A 15,964-nucleotide genomic window follows, 5' to 3' on the forward strand; every position below is an offset into this window, starting at 1 on the left:
AAAATATGATAAATAACAGTACTAATACCATCCTACTTAAGCATTGCATATGCTGATTGACCAGTTGCTGTTCCCTAAGAATACACATTTTTTGGCTCAATATTGTTTGTTTTCTTAATTTATTAGACTTGCGGTTTATAATTGTGTACTGTATTGGAATTTGGATGGAGTAGCTGGTGCATAAGCTCTTTCCAGACTTTTAATTGAGTTTTGGTATTTTGAGTTTAGTGGAAAAAAATTCTTACAACTTTTGTTGCTTGAAATTCAAGTTTCAAAGAGAAACATTTTTGTTTGCATACCGTAGAATTTCAAACCCAGCTGAATTCTGGTCCACCTCTGAGGTTTCTGTGCATTGTGATAATGCCGATAACTAGTGCTATATAGACAGTCCATATGAAATCCTAACCTGGTCCGAGTCTTTCTTGCTAGAACTGGCCAGAGCAATAACTGTGCTCGGGTCCATTTTCTTTTGTCTGTTCTTAGACTTCTTTTTTGAGTGTAGGCAGAGTTCCTCTAATGGAAGACTGGTGGCCAAAAATACCATCAAGTTCCCTTGCCTCATGTGCTGAATATTGAATGTATAATTGTTCAATTGAGGGGAAAAAAAAAGTCATGGCAGTATATAATCTATCAGCAAATGCTTTTGAAAACTAGGGTTTGCAGTAGGGGGAAAAGGTGCTGATAGAAGTGGCCTACTTTAGTCCTGTTTGTAGAATTTTGTTTTCTATTCCCACTAATTAATTCTCAGATTAATTGTGTTAGCCCTGATGGAAAAAAATTGAGGAAAAAAAAGTAGAAAAAAGAAAATTTATCTTGACTTTAATGGAACCTGGGGTTTGGCCCTGGTATTTTTTTCTTTTAATGCAGATGTTTCTTTTGGGAGAGTATAGTCAACTGATGACATTTGCAGGAAAAGGAAAAATGCTGCAAACACTGAAGCCAAAATTTTAGGAATGTGCATTGTGTTCAAAGTCAGTCTTCTCAATACAGTTATGTGCACCTAAAAAGAAGCAAAAGTAAGCTTCAGCTTGCGGTCAGTGAGAAGTGCCCTTAAAATACACTTACTTTGTACACTTATTTTGTACATTTGATCATTTGTACGTTTGATCAGTGACTGAAAATACAATTTTAGGGCAAGCTGTTGTTTGGAAGCAGAGTTTTATTGGGAGAAATAATTTGGGGTAATCTCCTTCCTTAGTTGCTAGAGGAAATGAATATGGGTGGGGACTGACATTGCTGGCCATCAAAATCAAGCCCATCCTGCAGAAGGTGTTGGTAAGTGTAGGAAGTCACTGGCACAGCTGACCCATCAGATGTGCCGTCGGTTCCTGCTCCCATCGACCTTCTAACATATATGGTCCAGGTCTCACAGCTGTCAGACCTTAGGAAACCTTGATGTAGGAGCTCAAAGGATTGGATCAGTTGACCACTGTATTTCTGTGTAAGCAGAAGTAGTATTCCTCATTATATTATTTTTCTGAAGAAAAGGAGAATAATTAACCGTGCATTTTAATTGCTAACACTTTCAAAACCAATTTTCCTCATTTTTTTCAGGTGGGTTTTTTTTTTGTTAGCCAGCTTAATTTTCTGCCTCCTCTTTGGCTGTATTTGACTATGAATATGTACTGAGAATTTGCATTTTAACAACACTGAGCTTGTGTTGTTTAGAAATCCAAAAAGTAGAGGTGCTAAAATTGTTAGTTACTTCAAAAACGGAGGTTTTTAAATATAAGGCACTTAAATTAACTGTGTTTGAAGAGTATTTTTCCTTTTCTAAAAATACTCTGCTATTGCATCCAGATGAAATAGAGAAGCGGAAAACCTTTCCTATGAACAGATGCTTTTTATTAGCTTGCTGTATTTTGGTTAGTGCCGATGCGTGTGCATTGTGCATACCTTGAGAAGCTGAGGGTTTGATCAAAGTAGCCTGTTTCATTCTATGTTTACATCAATTACAGAATGAAAATGTGAGTTGTTATCGGTTTGCATCTAAGGATTTTCAGATGGAGTCAAAAACAGCTATAATAGAGCCTTGTGTAATTCTGTATGGAATCCAAAGCCATTCACGTATGCTGTAATTAATGATTTCAGAGCAATTAAATATGTCATTCGCCTCCAGTATTTGCTGAAAACAAATAAAAAATCAGAATCTGAAAAAGCGCAGGAGGATATTTTAGTTACTACTGAACATTTGCCAAAAGAAAAGATGGTGACGGCGGTGCAAAACTTAGCGTTAACAATCAAATTAGAATTACCTGTGAAAATAGGCATGCAGCATTTTAGGATTCTCTTTTTTTTTTTCCTCTTTTGAAGGACTGTTAACTATTTTAATTTTTTAGGCCTTTTCTTACAAGATTTTGTGACAAGTGTAGCCAACTTTGATGTTCAGCATAGGTGACTTGCTTCAGGTTGCATTTGTAGTGTCTGTAGTGAAGATATTTTTGTAAGGTAATTTCTCTTCAGATGTTAAAGCCAATTGTGCATCTCTTGCTAAAGCATCCAGTGAGTTTTGCATGGGTTCCTTACCAGCTGAGCACCGAAACTGCAGCTCAGTAATTCCAGTAAAATTAAAACTAACAAATCAGGACTCAAATAATCTAGCAGTCTTTCTTGTCTTCTTGTATCTTAAGATCCAGCTGTGCTCACCTGCATACAGAATTTCTTTTATTGCTAAGAGGAATGGCATGTTGAAGTGTCATGGAACAGTGAAGATGTGAAGGAAAAAAACCCCAGTCTGTCATTCTTTTAAGAGTGTGTGATTAAAAAAAATAAAAATTGATAAGCCCAGTTTAATTCCATATGCTACTGAACAGGTCAAGTCTGCATAAATCTTGTTTAGAAATCAAAGCTATGTTACAAAGTTGCTGCAGTTTTGTAGCCCATATAAGATTGTGCACAGCTGTAATTGCCGTGTCTGTAACAGAATTCCTGCCTTCTACTTTGAAAAGTCGATAGCAGCGTAATTGTGTATGTAATTAAGCAAACAGGATGCCTTTTTAACATCTAGATGTTTTGTTACCAGGAAAATCACGAAAAACCCTAAGTTTGTGACAACATGATCATATGATTGGCTTGTTTAATCTGTATCTTAAGATTTTGGTTTTAATTCTTGTGATTAAAGATGTTTTAATGTGCATTTAAACCAATTTGAGCAGAACTAACTTTTCTAAATGCTCAATACCCACATGAGAAATTTTGCTGTGGCTAGTTTTCCAGTTCTAATTAGCTGGGTTTATGTGCTTTGAATGAAACTAAGTGGAAGAATTTCCGTTTGGTTTATGCTTCAGGTAATGCCAGAGAAGCGAGAGCATGCTTTGCCTTGTTCTACTTACCATCAGTTCTTAATGTGCGTTGCAGCTTGATATTTTGTCTGGTCATCGATATGCTTACGGACCTGGTATTAATAGCATTATGAGTGCTAAGTATACCCGATGTTTGTGAAGATAATGTGACTCTCAGTTTTGAAAATACTTAACATTAGGAGAGCTTTAAAGGCTGCAGTCACCTTTTTAAGGATGGAGCTCGGAATGGCCTTTGGTCATTCTCAGCATGCTTCCTTGCATTTAAGAGTGAAAAGAGAGATGATAATGTTGTGCCTGGACTTGTCCACGTAGAGTTTAGGGTACCCTGGGGCTTTTGCATCTAACTGTAAAACAAGCTATAACATGCTTATCTCCGATTTTCTTGTTTTTCTTTCAACCATTTCAGGGCCCTGCAGGAGTCATTAAATCAGAACTTCATGCTGATCGTCACCCATCGAGAAGTCCAGCGGGAGTACAACCTCAACTTCTCAGGAAGCAGTACCATTCAGGAGGTGAGTGCTGCTTCACAGCTGAAGAATAAATATAGCTCACTATAGCTGATGCCAGCTCTGTTTAAGAGGGTTTACATGGTCTTGATGGATTTTCCTTTATTTTATTAGTCTTCTTTTGGTTTAATCAACTGGATCATCAAGATTGCTGCAATTTAATTAAAGAACTTGGCCTAAAAAAGGTTTTCTATTCAATTATACAGAAAAAATGTTTCTTTTTTTACATTGTAGTAGCAAAATATACGAACAGTGTTTATTGCGTTCTTCTAGAGTGATGAGGAAGCTATTAAAATTACATTTTATTTTTAAGACCCTGAAGATCTCTCTGTCTTGCTGTCTTTTAACCAGCTCCATCACCATTTTGTAGGCATCTGTACCATTGCTGGTTGCTCTCGTAGTGCTGTAATTCTTACTGGCTTGGTAGCCAGATGGTTCTGTGTATAACAGACGTCACTGCCGTTCTGTAGAATGGCCAGCAAGGGGTGATGTTGTAGAGAACTGTGTCAGAATTAAGTCCTATAGGAACGAATATCTCCAATATGACTCTGGACCCTCTGACTTTAGAACAACAAGTACGTGCATATTTTTAAAACTCCTTTCTAAAGCCAAAGGCTGCTGTCCAATGCGCCGTGCTGTGTCTAATGCCAGATGTTTTGGATATTATTTTCTGTAAAACTCACAAACTTCTGGAGACATGACAAACAATCTAGAAAAGTGATTCTTTAGAATTCAAGTTACAAAATATTCAGATTAAATGTTTGCTTTTTAAATTAAATGTATATTTGCTAGTGGTCTGACACTTGTCTCAGTCTTTTAGGGCTGAACAAATTTGATTGAAGTTTTTCTTATCACATGCTGATGTTGTAGACAGAATTATTTTAAGTTCCATAATACTGGCTATGGGAGCAGTATCTCATGTGACAATAAATGATCATTAACCGTTTTCACTGTGAATCCTATTAAGAGCTAAGTTCTGATCTTTACCCTGTGTGAAAGCCTGTTTTCTGCTTTACAGTTTTAAACCTATTATAGTAAGTTCTGTTTTTATTTTTAAAAAATAATATAAACAAAAATAGTTGCATCCATTTATTTTTTGAAGGTCCAAGCTCTGACACTTACAATTAAAAATATTTTGAATATGGAAATCAGAATATTTCTTTTTAGTTTTGAAATGGCGAGATTCTAAAAGAAATCACATACGTACGTATTGTCTGTTTGGTTTTTTCTGTGCTGTACCAATTACTGCTTCACTGGTGGGTTTCACCCAGCTTAAAGGAAGCAGAAAGCTGTGACAGTGCCTGGGAACCCAGGCTGCCTTTATGTGCACTGAAGTTTTCTTCTTTGTTGCTAATGGCAGTTTAAAAGTTGGTTATGATTTTCTCCATTAAACAGCTGAAATCCAACCAACCCCTACCAAGCCATAACCTGCACGAGCACCAAAACTTTCTTTGCCTTTCGGTCTTGTATCTAAGTATCACATCCAATGTAATATATAAAATTTTGAAGGCAATTTCAGATGCTAAAATGAAAAGAGAGCTCCGGACTTTCTTGTGCAGCTGATGCTGAACAGGTGAATGTCTGCCTGCACAAAATCTCCTGGAAATCGCTGGGGATTTGGCTGAGGTACAAGGGTTGGCGAACATTTGTCTAATTATAGAAAACAAGCACTGTTTTGTATGTTAACTCCCTAATGGCTTTTTAATCTATTTTTTTTTCTTTTAGCATAGGGTGAGCACTGTAACAAACGACTGATGAATCTAGTTACTCTGCGCAAATTGGGGGAATCTGTGATATCTTTCCTTCTCTTCTCTCCTTTGTCTCTCTCCTCTCTAGGGACTGATAGAGATTTTTTTTTTCCTTCACTCTCTCGTTCACACTTTAATAAATTAATATTTTACTTTCCTTCTGGTATATTTTTGTAATCGTGGAAGAGCTCTATGTGAGTTGCAGTTGCCAACCACAAGAGGGCAGGAAGGACTATTCAATTATTACCTAAAAATGCCGTTCAGTGTTTTCAAATTAGCTTCTGGTATATTAACAAAAAGGAGTATAATGGCCAAGTTATTGTTTGATTTACAGATAATTGGCATATTGCAGGGAGGAGACTTAATTTCACCCTTTTAAATTAAACAGGGAGATTTAAAAAGACATAAAATATTCATTAATGTTCAGTGATTATAAAGCAGTGGCATATATTTATTCTACCTTTATTACTGTTTCGATGGGAAAATACTGCAAATATTTCAGAAATCGACTTGGCCATACTGACAAGTTGAAATGTTTAAGCAGTGTTAATGCAATCTGCTCACACGTTATATCCTATGCAGGAAGATTCAAAATTACTACATCAATTATTAAAAGAAATATTTAAAATTCTAGAAATGTTCTACTGTTTTGTTGGGTGCAACTGTCTCTCCGGGGCCAGTTGTTTAGTTTGTTGTTGTTGTTAATGCTGCGAATTTTTAAGGGATAGATTATTTTTTCAAGTGTCTCAAAAAACCCTAAAAAGCCTACTCCACCACCCTTTCTAAACTGTCATAAGCATTTTGCAATGGACTAAGTGCAAAATCCAGTGAGCTCTCAGCTGTGCTTTCCTAAACCACTGTTGCTTCAGTTCTGTCACCATTTTTTTTATTTGTTTAGAATGCACGTTTAATAGTAAGCAATATTTGAGTGAATTATTATTTCAAAGCAATCTTGCTGTTTAATGGGGAGACAATCTGACAGAAAATTCTCCAAGAGAAGCCTGGAGCTGTAGTGCTCGTGTCTGCCTCCGCAGTTCCTGGTGTATCAATTCAATGGTTGGATTTTGGATGGTACTTAATTTTTTTATTTTTTTTAAACATGCTTTATCTACATCTTCAACTGTTTACGTATTAAGATTTAATTTCTCAGTTTAAAAAAAATACAAGTTGCATTCAATTATATTGCAGTGGGCTTATGAGCCTACAGGGAATATTCAGAAATGAAATAAAAGATAAAACTGAACTTGTCCAACATTCTGGATATTGAATTTGTATTTATTTTGTGAGTTGGACAGGGGCGTTGTTAACTTGGAAAGTTAATGATAACATGATGGCCTAAATTGCAAATTAATCTGTGTCACAGGTTTCTGACATCTGTTTGTTCTTGTAAAATTGCAGTATTAAATCAATTCTGGGCAGATACTGTTCTGGGAAATATCGTGATTACTTTTTTCCATGATCCGCATTTTAAAGTGGAAATTAGGAGGTTTTGTGCCAGTTTGGAGACTGTAAATTAATAAGTTTTTAATGTATTATATGGTTAAATAAGGACAATTCTAACAAATTGAACTCCTAATACTTACAAGACTAAGAGAGGTTTTCTGTCTGGATACTTGCTCTGTATTCTACTAAGATAATCTGTAGAGACTATCCATAATTGGAGTGAGAGAATTTTTAACTTTTCATTTGAGAAGCTATGTGCTACATTATCACAAATCATTGCCACATTCAACGTAATTTATTTTCTGTCTGTTCCTACGAACTTGTTCTCGTTTAGAAATGAACATTTCTACTACTCTTTATTTTTTGCAAGTTGTAGCTATATTATTTGATGGAAATGAAGTATGTTTCATGGAAAGCAAGTTTGTGCTGTTGTCTTGGAGCAGACAAACTAGTTCGTGAAAAGCTTTGTTTTAATTGGAGTTCTTGTCACAGTAGCGTGCTCTGCACTTTTTGTTGTTTTAGTCAGTGACATAGGAAAAAAATAGAAATTTTTTTAAACAAAATTTATAACTCCATTAGAAACAAGGAGTTTGTGTTTGTCTGTTTTACTTTTGGTATAGACTTTGAAGCCTTTTTGTGATTCCTGTGTGCAGGGTTACACAAGTATCCAGTGTACACAAGCTGTGGCTGCTAGAGGGTAGACGAGTTGAATATACGGAAACCTCAGGCCTCTTGTAGACTGGTGATTTTATTTTGTAACTACTGGAGATTCCAGTTGAGAATACCAGGTAAAGCATGTACTGGGCACTATAATTCCTAGTAAAACATAAAATCTGTGCAAACAGTGCAAAGGAGATGGGTCCCTAAGTGCTGGCTGCCTCTGCATCGCTGCATCTGCTCCTTATTCTGTCCCTTTAGCCAATAACCGAAGTGGAGGGTGGCTGCTTAGCATCCCTGTCACCTGTCATAGGTAATATATTTGTTCTTTGTTCCCTATAGACTTACTGGCTAAGGTGGAATATGAAAAGCAGTGTATCCAATAGCACTCCAGGCAGGAGGAGGAACTCTCTGTGCATACAACTGCTTGGGCTGAGATAAACTCTGAATTCTGTGTTGACAGACCCTAGTGACAGTTTGAAGTCCTTTGTGCTGCATTTTTTTTAAACTTTTTTGATAAGTGGATGAATGTGAAACAAGATACAAACCCACCATTTATAAACTTTATTTCAAAGGCCTAAATAAATGCAATATATGAATATGGGTAAGCAGATTAATTACCTTCAGGTTGCAGAAAAATAACCCAGCTGAAGGTCTTAAACCTCTTTCAGATTTGATTTTTTTGGTATCTGTACAAAATGTTTTTAAGCCAATTGTTGTTGAGCAAAATCATCCACAGTAAAAGGTCAGCCATTGGCACGGGGACACAAAATGTATATATAAATAATATACTTTTATTTAATGTTGTTGCTAAGTAATTACAATAAAATACATTTGCCAGAGATCAGAATATGGACATATCTGAATATGGTACATGCATTTAACAGTTTCAGAAACAGTTGTGTTGCATTTTGAGGTTTTTTTACTTGCTTTAAAATTGGTGAAAACAAATCTCATGCTAATAAAAATCTGTAACCAACACTTCTTGGTATTTAATAGAAGGTGCACAAATATTCTACGCTATTGTGCAGTTATTCTGTTAGTATCAGAGAAGCTCGTAAAATACATTGTTGCTATACTGATTGTACTCGAGACATACATTCTTTTTTGTTAAATTTGAATATTTCGTGAGCTTTATAAAGAAATGTCATGTGAAAATTATATTCAATTTACAGTGAATCATAACAACCATATACATAATTTAAACATCTATCACTGTTATAGCCTTGGTGTTCTACAGTGGTAAATGAGAACCAGCTAGCAAACTAGGATTTGACTTCTGAAAGGAGAGGAAAATTTATTTTTATAAAGCTAAGTCAACTTCTTGATTTCTCTTTTTGTCTGTCTTTTAAATGAAACCAGCACATTGCTTAACTAAAATGTATTTGCTGAAGGAAGACCTTGATAAACTTTTTGTAAAGTGTCGCATGTTTTATGGATTAAATGAAAATAAGAATTATATGAAAAGGCAGTTCCTTGGGAAATGAAGAGGAAGTACCTTTTATGTACCTGTTCAAAAGTGATAGCTTCATTAGGCAGTTAAAATATCTTAATATCTGAGTGTAGAGATCTGTTTCGAAGAGATCATATTAATAAAGGTATATAATTTTTATTATTTTTCTTTTAACGCAACAGAAACAGCAATAAGAGATAAAGGAAGGGCACTCTTCTGCTTCTCTGTTAATTATGAAACTTAATGTATTCCTGCCAGAATATGTTTCATAACCTGTGATTTGGTTTTGGTGGGTTTGGATGTGCATATCATTAAAGAAGCGATCTTCAGTTATCAAAAACTAGTAAACATGGACATTTTTATATGCAAGAAAAGGCAGAGAGTAAATAATTGCACTGGTGACCAATACTGTAATAATCCTGTTTTACAATATGCACTTGACAGGTTGTAATAGTGCTAATTGAAGAGACTAATTCACACTTGCTTCATTCTATTCAAAGGCAAAATCAGCAGCTTGTTTTGCTTTTGACCAGATGGTCCTGATGAACACCTACTGTGCACTTTAAGTGCTTTACTAGAATTACAAAGGCTGGGGGCTGCATCCGACTCAAAATGATTTGAGAAGAGAAAAAAAACCTCGCTGCTCAATGGATTTGGTGCAACTAAATTAATTCTAGTGGACCCATTACACATTGAGCCCCCTTTTCAAAGTGCTGAGCCTCCTCGTTTGTTCTGTAGCAATGAGAAAGTGAAAGGCAGATTACTGCAAACAGAAATAAAAAAAAAGTGCTGTGAAAAGGAGAAAAGAGGCCTTGAAGCCTTTTCATATCATTTGGGTTTTTCAAGTGCGTTATTTTTGGGGAGGGTGGATGTATGAAAAGCCAATTGGAGTTTTTTTTGTTTTAAAGTGCGCTATTTAAGTACTATGAATATAAAAGCAAGAGCAACAGTTGACTGAGTTTACTGTGGTAAAGCTTTATGTCCAAGGATGAATCACATTCATTATAGTCAATGCTTTGTATTTTCATATGAATGTAGGGTTAGTTTCACAAGACTGTGTCTGTTTGGGATAATTATAATTTAATATTTTCCTTTCATAAAGTTATCACTGTAGATACCTAAAATTTACTGAAAGCAAGGTTTTTTTCCTTGAATAAATTTAGAAGCACCCAGAGAGTTTAAAACTCTGAAGGAAGCTGTTTGATTTCCAAGGGAAGGCGAGGCGTGTTCCAGTAGCGCTGAAGCGCAGATTATTATAACTAATTAGAAGTCACACATCTGTTAGCTTTCGATTTATCAGTGCTTGTAGTTTGGTGTGTGTGTTTGTGTCTCCCTTCTTCCTTTCTCTCCTTCTCTGTCTCTATTACACTCCATCCATAAGTGTAGTTGGATTTGAGAGAAACTCTCAAAGGATAAGGATCAGTTTATTTGAATTTGAAAGTAATGGGGAGTCATTGTTATAATTTTGGTTATAGGTTCAGCTCCGTAAATGCTCAGTCATGTGAATTGTTCTTATTTTAGAAGTAATCATGTTGAATTGAATGGCTTTGCTCATGTAATTTAAGGATGCTAAGGATTTTGGGGATCAAGACCTAATTTAAAACCCTGAATTTTTAAAAACTGCAATTAAAACCAAAGCTTGCTATTCTGATTTTGAATATTTGCTATGTTTTACTTTCAGGGTAGAGAATTTTTATGCAAGGCTTCTATCCTAATGCTAGCTATTAAAAAGGTGTTAGCTTGAAATGACAAGAAAACCGAAGCAGCTTTATGAACATATTAAACAGCTATGTCCCCAGTTCCTGTGCTGAGTGAGGAAGCAATACTCTGTAGCTGAATAGCATAGCACTGCTGTCTCTAGAAATTATATTTCGTTGAATCATAAGTGAAGAACTAAAGTTAGCATTTTTTGCAAATAAAAAAAATCATTTACAACTTATAAATTAAAGTGTAATAGAGTGTGGTTTAACCTTTCTATCCTATGCTGACTATAATATGATCACTTCTATTATTGCATGATATACACTTATATTTTAAAAAAACAACAATCATTAAACTGGTGATTTGTTTTCAAACAATGAAATTTGTATTTGTGCAAATTATAGTAGGCACAGTGTTCTCTCATGTTTTCTCATCAAACAACCCAATTATACTTATAAATAGTGAGGTGCTAATGAACTGTTGTTCTGGAAAAGTTGTTTGTTTTTCTTTTTGTTTTTGTTTTATAACTTGAGTAAGAAAGGAAACACTTCACAATTTTAGAGTGCTTGCTTGGTGAGAAAATATTTGAAAATATTGTATTTATGTAAATCATGTTGGTGCTATCACTTTTAAATACACAACAGAAGCTAATCTAAAAAGCCATCAGTTCGTATGGAGCGCAACTAGATTCTTGACACTGTAAATTGCTCACTTAATTGGGAACTGATGATTTACATTTATTCATTGAGTTACGGATGTTTTTTCACTAAGTTTATATTTCACTTTAAAGTGTAGTACTGCATTCACTTATAGAAAGAGGAAATTTTTTGGAGAGTTGAGGTGATGAGGATATTTAACATAGCAGTTGTGAAGATACGGTGACGAAATGGTCAACAGTCTTAGCAGCAGTGTAACAATAATGCTGTGCTACATCGCTTTGTAATTACCATGCAAAGAAAATACTCGCCGTTTCAAATGTGAGTTAATGTTTGTTCCTGTCCAGTCTATAACATCTTAGTGAAACAGAGCGCTATCTCTTTAGTAAACCCATTTCTTATGATTTTTCAGTTATATTCCTGTGTCTGTGTGAAACATGAACTTGAAAAGTTCTTTTGTTTTTTGTATGAAGAATTATGGGCATAAATTGAAGAGCCTTGCACTCATTTAAAGGATAAAATGGCCTCGTAATCACCCTCAAGAGATCCCTGTTACTGTTTTTAAAAAGGGTTATAGAAGCTCTCAGCAAACATTTGCAATAAGTGGCAAAATTTATGCCTTGCTTTGTGATAGTTGCGTGACCAGACAGTGGGGCATAGGATTGTTTTAGGATTTTTACAGCTGCTGGCAAAAAGCATCTGTTCCCAGAAAAGCCTTCATTGTTTAATTTTGACACTGACTTTTCCATGCTGCTTGTACCAGTCTCTGGATTAGGTGCCACTAAGATAAAATTTGTTTTAAGTTGCTCCCAAATGCAGCTGTCGCTGTACACGACCTTGTAGCTTTGGGAAAGGAGACATAATCAAAACAAGCGTTTTTGTGCAAGGTCATCTCCGTAGACTGAAAAAGCTCAGAGCAGGAATTTTGACAATATTTTTTCTTGTGAGCAGCAAGGCTATTAGCATTTGTGTTTATTTAATAATTCTTCTGGTGATCACTAACATGTATGACTGCCTCAGAAATGATGAAAGAAGGGGATTTTTTTAAACCGCACTGCTTTTTCTTTTACATATACTTTATTTATTCTGACTGAGCAGTTACTGTGGTATCCGGTTACATGCACTCCCTGTGTGTTCACGTGTATCTCTGTATCTCTACAGTGAAATGGAATGATTGACGAAGATCAGGGAAAACTGACATTTTTGAAAGAGCTTCCATTTCTTTCCTTCAAAGTTTCCAGTGAATTAAAAATGAAAGAGCCCTTCATTTTATGTATCCCAGAGTTGTGTTAATTTCTACCCAGCTGGTCTAAAATGATTGATACAAAGCCAAATTTGTGACTGACTGCATTACAAAGTCTGTAATTTGCTAATGAATTATGATAATAATCTTTCATCATACATGAAAGATCTAGACAAACAATTTACTAACTATATAGTTTGATCACAATTTTTGGGTTTGTACCAAGCCTTGAACCTACTTTATTTTTTCCTGCCTAGATTAGCAGACCAAAGTGAACTTATTCTTTGCTTGTCTTGAAAACAGTGATGCTGGAAGATACGTGGGGATGATGGTGGACAGCAGAAATGATACAAGCTTGTAGTGCGAAACTCCCTATGTAATGTATATATAAAGCAAACCACCCAGTTTCCAACTAGGAAAGAGTATATGTGGCACAAGAAGCTGTTTGATACCGCATCTGCTGTTGTAGAGATGTAGAAGAAAATGGAAACAAGTTAGAGACATTTCTCAAGTTAAATCTCCTCCAGGTATGGTAGACACAAACTATTAAAAGTATCACTAGACAAAGGCATAGGAGCAAACTAGGCTTAAAAAGAAAGGAAAACAAAACCAAACCCTCCAGAAAAGTGGTAACTGCCACAAGATCCTGTTGACCTGAGTGAAATTCGTGAATTTGTGGTTACGTGCAGTCAGCAAACAGTTGGTCTTGCACACTCTAAGGGCCTTCCAAGGACAACATCCACGCTAGGGTGTGAGCACAGTATAAGCAGGTCCCTTCCTGTATGAAATCTGTGGATCTTCCTGCATGGATCTATAACTAAAGGTTACTTCCCAGTTCTGCAGAACTTGCTTCTGCATTGAATGTTTTACTTTTCCACTAGTGAGCAACACAGGAAAAAGGAGAGAAGCTTTCTGATCTTCTGTTTTGCAAATAGACTTGATAATTTTTCTGCTTCTCTTGAGCTTAGTTCAGTGGATTTAAATTATCAATTTGATGTTCAACCTAAAAACCCAACCAACCAAAAAAACCCCAAGACAAAAACCAGTGCTGCCACTGTTGTTTGAATGAAACTATTGACTTCAGTGGTTTCTGGGTTTATATATCTCTCTTCAGAGTGTGAATTACCTGAAACAGTTGGTTTCTCACCCAAAAACACACAAAACCAAAATTGTATGGAGTTTCCTGTGGCTACTGTTAATGTGAAATGTTGTGGGATTGGGGAAAAGGCAGAAAAAATAAAGAATCGGGAAGTAAAGGTAAGAAAGCAGCACAACCAGCAATAGCAAGAAAATGCAAGTACTGGGAATGTGGCCTTGTGAAAAGACAAGGAAAAGAGCTTTGGGGTAGGTGCTGACTGGAAAGGGGGTTGAGCCACGAACGAAGGCTTTTTGTGGTTGTTTTGTTAAGTTGTCTGTTGTTACCATACTTAGGGAACTGGATCTTTGTGAATAACCAGGATGTGTTCATGAATTACCTCTTACAGAATCAGGGTAGAAAGAAAAAGTCTTAAGTTTGGTTAGAAGAGGATATTGGTTTTATATTGTTCTCAAATTTAGTTTATTCATTTCTGATGGCAGGCTACCTTTTGTTGAACTCAGCAGCTCTAAAAGTAACTCTTACTTAAGAAATGTTGTGAGTTATGTTTGCATCAAGTAATTTGTTTCTCTGAAACCATAAGCTGAGTTTCAGTTCAACATCTCCCCTCTGTGTCTTGCATGAACTCCTGTTTGCACTTACCCACAAAAAGTCCCTCTTCTAAGATAAGAAGGAGTTACTCCTGAATAATTCAAAAGTGAGGAGTGTAAGGAGTGCTTGGATTATTCTGGGGAGTGTTTTGTGTGTTGACAATTTCACCTATAGCTAACAGTCTCTTTCACCCGCTCTGCTTAAAAGGTCTTGACTCTTTTTTTACTCTGTGCATTAACATTGGGCTGGCAGAGAAAAGGCGAGACCACAGCTGAGAACTGTGACCACAGGGCATCCTGGACCAGGACTAAAGCAAATGAAATGGAGAAGCTCTGACATTCTCCACGAAAACCAGCAACAGAGCAGTGGAAAAGGAGACGCTTTTGTAGTACATAACAGTAAAATGAAACTTCTCTCCCTGTTGCAAAAGGTAAACTGTCAACTCAGGCAGGCCCACATTAGTATTTCAAGGTTGGGTCTTCATGAGGCCAATGAAAAACAAGGACATTCTTGGTAGGATGGAAGTTTTGTTTTGTTTTGTTTTTTTAATGAACACAGAGTAGTAGACTGAGATAAAACTTGAATTGTCATGGAGATGTCTTTACTCTCCTACTTAAACCTTCCCACAGAACACTAAGTTGTAGTTTCCAGTTATGTCTATATGAGCATGAAGGACAGTGCAACAGGAGGCCTGCTTAGAAATCCAGTTGGTGGTGAGGATCTAACATTCACGCTACTTATGTTTCTGGCATTCTGCTAGCGACCATTTCTAGTCTGGTTCTGTGGATTGAATGTTTCTCAGCAGTTGAAATTTAAGAATTGTGCATCTTCTGTTTCAGTGTGATTGTAATGGTATTGCTCTGAGACCACTCCATCGTGCAAGCTGAAGTACCATAAGTTGGGCAAGTGGGAGTCTTCAGATCAGGAGTGCAATTTTGAAGTGAATCACTAGTGCAGTTCCATCCTACAGGGACTGGATCTGCATCAGTCCTCTGGTGCAAAACAGTGTTTTCAAATCTTACACCATTGGGAAACCTTCTCCACTGTAGCAAACACTGCAGTTTTAAAAAATAATTCTGTAAACAGAGGTAGTCAAATTCTTTCTGAATGGGAACAAATAAATGAAAGATTAAGTGAAAAGTGCACGTCCTGTGTGTTCCAACTCACTGCAGAGGAGTCATGCAAAGAATCGACATGAGCAGTAAGACCAGCCTTTTGACTAACCAGAAAGGTATAGCTCTTCCTTTGGAAGAGTACGTTAGCATTGTGTTTCATTCAGTTTTTTTCTTAAGATCAGTTTGAAGTGAGGAATGATAAAACTCGGAGATTAAATGTTCCATCTGAAACATAAATGCAAAGCAGAGGATAATTTTAGCATGCAGGCTGGAATAAGCCTCTGCCATCTCCAGACACTGGTACCAGGAGAGAACTGCACATCCAATTTCAGTTCTCCTTGTGTGTCCTTTGCCTGCTGTCAGTGTATAGGTTCGATCTAAGACATTCAACTCTAACTTACAAAATCTGACAATCACCCATCTGTATATTTTCTCCTCTGTAGGCAATTTTGC

At 36.2% G+C, this 15,964-nt stretch overlaps 1 protein-coding gene across 1 annotated transcript in view; it reads left to right on the top strand.

The window, feature by feature from the left end:
• The window catches only part of FAF1 (Fas (TNFRSF6) associated factor 1), a gene marked incomplete at its 5' end in the record, with an annotated part of 148,045 nt that overhangs the window by 26,885 nt on the left and 105,196 nt on the right, over positions 1–15,964 (top strand). The window contains one exon of the mRNA XM_010180871.1: positions 3,709–3,814. Within this exon, the coding sequence (XP_010179173.1) occupies positions 3,709–3,814 (106 nt within the window). The remainder of the gene's footprint in view (positions 1–3,708; positions 3,815–15,964) is intronic.

This window comes from Mesitornis unicolor, unplaced genomic scaffold, assembly GCF_000695765.1.
Source record: "Mesitornis unicolor isolate BGI_N332 unplaced genomic scaffold, ASM69576v1 scaffold6953, whole genome shotgun sequence".
Classification (NCBI taxonomy): domain Eukaryota; kingdom Metazoa; phylum Chordata; class Aves; order Mesitornithiformes; family Mesitornithidae; genus Mesitornis; species Mesitornis unicolor.